This window comes from Seriola lalandi, unplaced genomic scaffold (genome assembly GCF_002814215.2).
Source record: "Seriola lalandi dorsalis isolate HSWRI2012SDOR001 ecotype SW California unplaced genomic scaffold, Sedor1 jcf7180002054861, whole genome shotgun sequence".
NCBI lineage: Eukaryota > Metazoa > Chordata > Actinopteri > Carangiformes > Carangidae > Seriola > Seriola lalandi.
In genome coordinates, this window is record NW_019525414.1 from 635,639 (window position 1) to 643,981 (window position 8,343).

The window sequence follows — 8,343 nt, forward strand, 5'->3', positions numbered from 1 at the left end:
GGGGCTTACACATTCACAGGTTAAAGTTAATCCATAGGAGTTTTTGCTCCTGTAAAATCATATGAACAAATGAACACAGAGGAACAGATTTGCTGCACTTAGTCTTGGCCATTCCAATAAAAATAACAATAAATTATTTAATTTAATTCTCTTGTGACATCATGAAACAATACAGATAAAGCTACATTTTAATTGCAAAAAAAGGTCATCTGATTCCAGGATGTACACTGATTATAAAAGAAAGGTTCCAGAATTCTGTGATTCATAATCACATTCATAATTGTCACTGATAGATGTTTTCCCCCCAGAGCATTCAGCAAAAAAAAAAAGAAAATAAAGAAAACATAGCATATTGTCAGTGAGAAGTCACAGTCTTTTCTGCTTCCATAAAACCACCATTTGAAGAGGAGGTGGAAACCCTCAACATGTTCTGAAGAGAATTTGTGATTGAAGTGTTGCTGGTTCTTGTCCCCGCAGAACTGTGAGAAAAAGAGAGGGACTGTCCCATAACTGCCTATGTGAAGAAGACACAGTATATGAAAGAAAAACATGAAGGATTTTTAAACAAAACAAAAAGTGTAATAAATGATCCGTGAATTATTCCTCAGTAATCCTAAATATACAGCGATTCCCTGTATTTAACATTTCATTTTCTGTTTTCACCCCCCCAATGAAAGACATGATCACATCATGGTATTGTTCATGAACACTAAACATAATTGGCCCTATCTACCATTGTAATTCCCTCCTCCTTCCCCTTCCCTGTCAGTGGGAACTAACAGTCTGTTCATTCCTCCACAAAATGGAGGCTGCTTGGCGTCACGCGTGGCCGTCCCAGAGAGCTTGTAGACCATTAGTTCCCCTGTGCCTCACCACTGCTGCCTGGATGACAAGCACAGCAAGCACAGAGTTGCAAGCATCGTGCATGGACAGCAGCACAATGTCATGTCTTGCCTCCCAGGAGTAATGGATGCCAGTATGTGTGTGTGTGTGTGTGTGTGTGTTTCGGAGGAGAGAACGTAGATGGGGGTGTATTTGTATAAGTTTGTGGCCGTATGCAGCCGTGCGCGTGTGTGTGTGTGTGTGTGTGTGTGTTTGAGAGGGTAAGCTGACCCAGATCTGCTTATTAGCATCAGGAGGAGGGGGACGGCAGTCACTTAGAGCTTTGTGCCGGAGCAGTGAACTGTGTTATGCTTCAGTGACACACCATCAAGCTTCATACAGTAACACCCCTCCCACACATACACGCAACACATTTTCCTTCCTTTGTCCTTTTCATCCTCTGCTCCCAAATATCTGTGCTGTCCAGGAAATAAATCCAATCAATGCCCTGAACACACTTCCTTTACTGTTAACTGCATGTCCCTCTACCAAAAAAAGGTAAAAAAAAATGGTAATACATATAAATGACACTGCAAATAAAAAAAAATGATCAGAAAAGCAAAACTGTCATATATCCAAATGGTAAGAACTGTTTTGCATATTTCCTTGCTATGAATTATAATAATATATTGAACAAAATATGCACAAATAGCCATTTTATTTTGCTGCACCACCATTACATCAAATGGAAATATTGTATATGTCTTGTACATTACTTTATGTATAAAATACCAAACATATTTGATTCAAATTCAAAAGTTCTGTGGGGTGTAACACTGGCCTTGTAAAGATTGCTCTAGATGCTGCAGTATTGAAGAGTTTAACTGACAGTTCTATTCTATTAAAAAACACAAGACAAGAAATAAGAGCATATGAAGGATGATTGAAACTGCTGTGATGTGAAAATTGAAAAATACTTTTGTACGATAGACGCATTGTAGATAATGCATAATCTGATGTTTCCATTTTAATCCAATGTAGATTATTTCTCTCGTAGATTCATCTCTGGGATTAATATTTGGTTAATTAATAGATTGCTGAAGGAAGGTATGTGAATGAAAACTTGAAAATTCTGTGTCGTTGATTTAGATTTATTCCTCTAACGAGTTATGGAAATTTAGAAGAAAACCTGCACACTTTGTTTATTATCTGACTACACTGTACTGCATCTCAATGGGTATTGCGTTAGATCATACACTGCAGGGTAACAAAAAGATCAGATGTGAGATCTCCAACATGTGTATCAACAGAATGGTCTGAAATGAAGCCAACTGGGACATGCAGTAGCTGTCATGTGCAGGTGTGCCACATCACCAGCTGAGGCTTCACCCGGTCAGCTGAAACTAACAGGATGGCAGACACAAAGAAGTCAGGGATCTCAGGCCTGAGGGAAAATGTCTGTTCACATGGTTTCATTGTAACTTCATCATGGACTCATCTAGAATATATTTCCAGTTGACCCCAAATTTTAGTTGGTGAGTGATGATAAATGGCAGTCAGATTTGTAACATTTCCTTTATTTTGCACACTGTGATAAATGTGTTGGCTTTTTAACGGCTGTACCAACTTTGGGATCGCCACAAGAATTTAAAGTTGATGTCTATGGATTTGAAGAAAGTGTGGCTGCACACAGCATGTGTTTGCACCAAGTGGCCAAACAATGAATCAGTCAGATTTAAGTGGTAAATTGAAATTACTACCTTCTGTAAATGGGAATTGCTATTTTATACACATCAGTTTAAAAATACTTAAATAGTAAGATATAGAAGTGTATTATTCTTATTTATCCTACAGTGTGACTTAATGATAAACAGGCTAATCTGAGAGACTGATACCTATTAATTCACCAAGGATAAATCAATGTCTCATTTCACAGGGACTTATTACACAAAGTGGACTGCGACCTCTGGTGGTAAAAGGGAGATATTTTTCATAATTGACGTTCATTATAACTGTGCATATTCAAACACAATACATTACTGTTTCCAATCTTTTGTTGCAGTGCAGACAAACAGCTAATGTTTAGTTGGAAATTAAAATATAAGTCATGAAAATGTGAGGTCATTTTGTTTGTTTTTATTTTTGAAACACTACAGCTGTTATACTATGTTATAATATATGAATTTTACTTATTTTTGCTCAAGTGCTACTCAGATATTTTTACTGCATACTGCTCTTCACCGATCCAATACCTCTATGTTGAGTCGGAACTTAAGTCGACGGCACTAAGCTTCCACTCGGATGTATTTTTGCGGTGACGCATTTTCAAAATGGCTTCCCTAGAGCGACCGGTTTGTCAAATCTTCTCTTTTCAGGACTGCAAAACCTCTCCCGACCCGATTTTTGAGCTTCCCGCCCAGTGTCTGACCCCTACGTCGGCCCCGATAGTGATAGATAACGGCTCCTTCCAGACCCGGGCCGGCTGGGGGGCTCCAGCGGCGGAGTTTGCCTCTCCGCGCCTGCTCTTCAGGTCGGTGGCGGCGCGCAGCAGAGGAGCCGCTCGCAGCGAGACCCAGATCGGGAATGACATCACTAACCTGGAGCCGCTGCGGTGGCTGCTCAAGAGCCAGTTCGACCGAAACGTGGTGGTCAACTTCGAGATTCAGGAACTCATCTTCGACTATGTGTTTACACACCTGGGCGTCGCCTCTGAGGTATTAGTGTCAGGGGGCTGGTGTTGTGCCGAATTTGTAACCCCCAGCAGATGTGTGCACATGTCTTCGCTTTGATTTCACGAGAAAGAAGATGCTGACATCTTATTTTAAATTTCAGTTCACCATATAATATCTTTTCTTTTCCTATCAGAGCCTTTTCAACAAGAGCAGGAGTAGTTTGTTGTAATGTTGCATAGACCCCAGTCAAAGACAAATACAGGGACATACTTGAAAAATGTATATACAAGCAGACATTGGGGCTGTAGCTAACACTTCATAAAATTTTCAATTAATTTGTCATTCAGATTAATAATAATAATTATTATTTAGTCTGTAGTCTGTAATAGTCAGAAAATAGTGAAAATGCCCATCACAATTTCCTGGAGCCCAATATATCTTCAAATTTATCAGTGTTATAATAATAACAACAACAATAATAATAATAACTTTATCTATATAGTACACAGAGTGTTTGAGCTATAATAGTGAGCGCCCGCTCACAAGCCTTGACCTTGTCAATAAATCGAAGATGTAATTGGGGACAGAGCCATTTAAGGCCTTAAACATCAGTAATAAAATTTAAAAATCAATCTAAGATCTAACAGGGAGCCAGTGAAGGGGGCCAGCACCGGAGTCATGTGACTGTACCTGTTTGTTCCAGTAATAAGACAAGCAGCAGCATTTTGTACAAGCTGAAGATTGACTGGTGTAGTGAGGCCTGGCTGATACCCAAATAAAGTGCATTACAATAATCAAGCTGAGAAAAGATAAAAAGATTACATAAAAACAACTTTTTGTAGGTCAGTGATTGATAAAGATGATCTGATTTTTAGAAATGATCCTGAGTTGGTAAAAACAATATTGAACCACGTTTGACTTGGTTATTAAAGTTAAGTGCTGTTCGATCAACATTCTGTCTGCCATGACAGATGGTTTTGCTTAAAAATGATTTATCAAAATTGTTGCTGATTTATTGATTACATATATAGACTACATTAATATTTGGAATGGTACCTTCAGTTCTGGCATCATGATATTTTCAGTTTGACCAGCCAAAGTTCCTGAGGTCAAGCATAATAAAACAGATGTCTGTATCTAAGATGTACACATGAGAAGTTCATGTGTTTTATTTCTAATCTGACACACAGATATTTTTATGTTTCTTAGCAAAATGAGCTGTGTGTTAATTACACTAATGCACACTGGTAGTGTTTTATATGAAATGGCAATGATGACCACTCTGCTTTTGCAGGGCAGCGTGGAGCACCCCATGGTGCTAACAGAGGCACCATGTAACCCCCTGCACTGTCGACAGATGATGTCAGAGCTGCTGTTTGAGTGCTACCATGTGCCGTACGTCTCCTACGGTGTGGACGGCTTGTACAGTTTCAACTACAATAACTATCACAGGGACATCCGTCCACCACACACTGGCATTGTTCTGTCCTCCGGATACCACTGCTCACACATCTTACCAGTTATAAATGGCAGGTGAGAATTACAGACACAGACAACTGTGTCTGTGCTGTTTCTGCCCTTCCACGGTTCATTTTATATCTTTCTGCAAGAAATGCTCTTTTTTCCTAATAAGCTTTTGTCACAGATGACATTTTGACATGTCTTAGTATGAAAACCAAAGTGATGTGTCAAAATGTCTTTAGTGTATTAGACCATTGTTTTTCCCCTTTAGTGCCATCATTCTCACACTGTCATCAGAGTCTAATTTTGAAATGGTTGTGATTTGAGGTTGGATGCGGTGAACTGTAAGCGTGTGAATGTGGCTGGGAGCCAGGCAGCGTCCTACCTGCAGCGCCTCCTCCACCTGAAATACCCAGGTCACCTCGCTGCCGTCACGCTCAGCCGCATGGAGGAGCTGCTGCATGAGCACAGTTACACCGCTGTGGATTATCATGAAGGTACAGCATGTTAGTGCAGACATACATTTTACTGCTCCAACTTACAGCAGTTAATAACCATTCAGTTTTTGAATAGTTCAAGAACTCCCAAATGAATCTTAAGTAACATGAATAAACTGGACACAGACATGACTTCTGTGGTGGGTGGTTGTAGATTAAAAGAGCTAGAAGACAACATGGTGATAGATGCACACCTTTTCTTCCTTTCTTCTTTGCTTACCTTCCACTTCCATTGTTCTCCATAGAGCTGGAAAAGTGGCGCAGCCCAGACTTTTATGAGCGGGAGGTTCACCGTATGCAACTTCCCTTCTCGGGCAAGGTGCCAGGCGGCTGTGTGAGCGTGGAGGAGAGGCAGGAGAGGCGAGCTCAGCAGCTTCGACGGCTTCAGGAGATCAATGCTCGCCGCCGGGAGGAGAAGCTGCAGCAGGACCACGTGAGGCTGGACAAACTTATGGCAGTGCAGGCAAGGAAGCCATTGTTTCATTTATAGTTTACTGTGGTGCTCTTCAAGTTTCTCAAGTAGTGTTTTATTAAGTGTAAGACTCAGTATCAAAGAAGACTGTAAAAAGTCAGTTTGTTCTTCTAAGGAATTGAGATGTAACTATAAAAGTGTTTAAAATAAAAATGTAGCTCCTTCAGCTGATCTGAAAACACAGCTGGTGTGTGCTGCACAGTGATCATAGAATTCTGTGAGTGCAGGAACTGCTGGACGACGGCCTGTTGGATCAGTTTCATAAAAGCCTGGTGGAGCTCAACATGGACTCGGCTGAGGAGCTGCAGTCGTACATCAACAAACTGCAGCTGGCTGTGGAACAGGGCAGACAGAAGCTGCTGCACAGTGACGGAGCAGAGGGAAAGCTGGAGGTTGGTGTGACTCCACCAAATCAGAGAAAAACAGCAAGTCTTGATTTGTCATTTTGTAAGCGCTGTGCCCATAGTCTGAGGCTGCATGTCTGGTAAAACATTTAGGTAATTAAAAACCAATAAAAAATCCTATGGTCCATGACAATTAATGCAAAAAACATATAATATATATAACATATATATAACCTGAGTGTACAACAGAAAAATAAAAGCAGTGGTTCTCTGTCTGTTCGGCATAATTTGGCTCTTAGCTAGGAATGTAAATGCATCAGTTGCCAACACTAACAAGGAAACAAAGTGGTCAAATTACAATATATTCATACATACAATGTAGTTTCCTATACTGTGTAATGACAGCAGCTAATAAACTTAAACTCACTGAGGTTAAGTCAAATTCAAATGATCCAGTAATTATGTCTGCATGTCATTACGCTGACTTGAGGCTCTGGAGGACTGTCCCTGTTTGCTGCAGCTCAAACGAAGCCTGAGGCTGTTCTGTGGCTCTCTGCAGGTGTCTGAGCTGGAGCAGCCGATGGACGAGGGAGACGGAGTGATGCTGATGGATCCTGACTTCCCTGAGGACACGCTGCCGGAAAAACCTGCTAATGTGGTTCAGGTAGTGGCACAGAGACACTGCAACTTCCCAGACAGATATTTAGACCCTTATTAATGCTGTGCAGGCAATTCTCTGCCAGTTTAATGTGCTGCAGAATGTATGAGAAAAGGTTTTGTCTTGTACAGTGTCTCACAAAAGTGAGTACACCCCTCACATTTTCACTGTGAGGTGTACTCACTTGTGTTGCCAGCTGTTCAAACATTAATGGCTGTGTGTTGAGTTATTTTCAGAGGACAGTAAATCTATACTGCTATACAAGCTGTACACTCACTACTTTAATTTATATCAAAGTTTCATTCCTATAGTGTTGTCCCATGAAAAGATATAATGAAATATTTGCAAAAATGTGAGGGGTGTACTCACTTTTGTGAGACACTGTATATTGTTTTTGTGCCAAAGCAGTAATGAAGCTGGCTAACTTTGCCCATGACCTGAAACATTTGGTGCCAGTGCTTTCCACATCAGTGAAAAATAACTTTGCTCTTGTCTCCAGCCTATGTTCAACATGGCAGAGTACCACCAGCTGTTTGTAGGGACTGAGCGTCTGCGCTGTCCAGAGATCCTGTTCCAGCCCTCGCTGACCGGAGAGGACCAGATGGGACTGATGGAGACGCTGCAGTACGTCCTGGCCAGGTAATGATAGCAAGTGCAATCGCAACATTAAACATTAAATTGGTGTACAGTATTTAAACCTAGCCAGATACAAATGAAGACTCGCAACTTCTCTTTTTAGCATCTATAAGATCCTATTTCTCCGATTAACAATAGCTGTTTTGAAGAAATGGCACTTGAAAGGTCACAACTCTGACACATAAATGTTTTTCGTACTTCTCCTATACTACATACAGGTACACTCCAGAGCAGCAGGAGGCGCTGGTGAGCAATGTGTTTCTGACAGGAGGGAACATGCAGTACCCCGGGATGAGGGAGAGAGTGGAGAGAGAGCTGCTGGCTATGAGGCCCTTCCAGTCACACTTCAAGGTACAGCTTTCTAAAACACTTTTATACACACTTATCCAAGGTGTCACAGCATGAAGCTCTGAATCACACCCCACTTAACATGTTTCAGACCTCGACTAATACAGACTGAATTCTGTCAGAATGTTTGACTTTTTTCATGTTTGATTGCATATATTGCTAACTCATAGCACAACGTTAAGGCGGTCACTTTCACCACTTCAAACTGAAAATGAGAAGATACAAATAATTTTAACTGATTAGATTTCTGTCTTTGTTTATACAGACTATAAATGATCCATTAATGTACCCAAATGACTGTTCTTACTAACAGACAGTCATATTACATTGCAAGGTTTACAAGGTTTTACTCTGTCTTACAGTGGAATCTTACATCCAAGTGCATCTAAACTGGATCCTTACATATACTGTGTGTGCACATATATATATATAT

General features: G+C 40.6%; 1 protein-coding gene and 1 long non-coding RNA gene across 2 annotated transcripts in view; one reads left to right on the top strand and one right to left on the bottom strand.

Annotated features, from left to right (window-relative positions):
- LOC147817887 (uncharacterized) overlaps positions 1 to 8,343 on the bottom strand; it is a 165,011-nt gene that overhangs the window by 23,425 nt on the left and 133,243 nt on the right. The gene's annotated exons all lie outside the window — the stretch shown is intronic.
- The window catches only part of actr5 (actin related protein 5), a 6,464-nt gene continuing 1,262 nt past the window's right edge, over positions 3,142 to 8,343 (top strand). The window contains exons 1-8 of the mRNA XM_023427376.2: positions 3,142 to 3,536; positions 4,789 to 5,027; positions 5,283 to 5,452; positions 5,698 to 5,915; positions 6,152 to 6,316; positions 6,828 to 6,932; positions 7,426 to 7,565; positions 7,781 to 7,913. Coding sequence (XP_023283144.1) covers positions 3,153 to 3,536; positions 4,789 to 5,027; positions 5,283 to 5,452; positions 5,698 to 5,915; positions 6,152 to 6,316; positions 6,828 to 6,932; positions 7,426 to 7,565; positions 7,781 to 7,913 — 1,554 coding nt within the window. The 5' untranslated portion in view covers positions 3,142 to 3,152. The remainder of the gene's footprint in view (positions 3,537 to 4,788; positions 5,028 to 5,282; positions 5,453 to 5,697; positions 5,916 to 6,151; positions 6,317 to 6,827; positions 6,933 to 7,425; positions 7,566 to 7,780; positions 7,914 to 8,343) is intronic.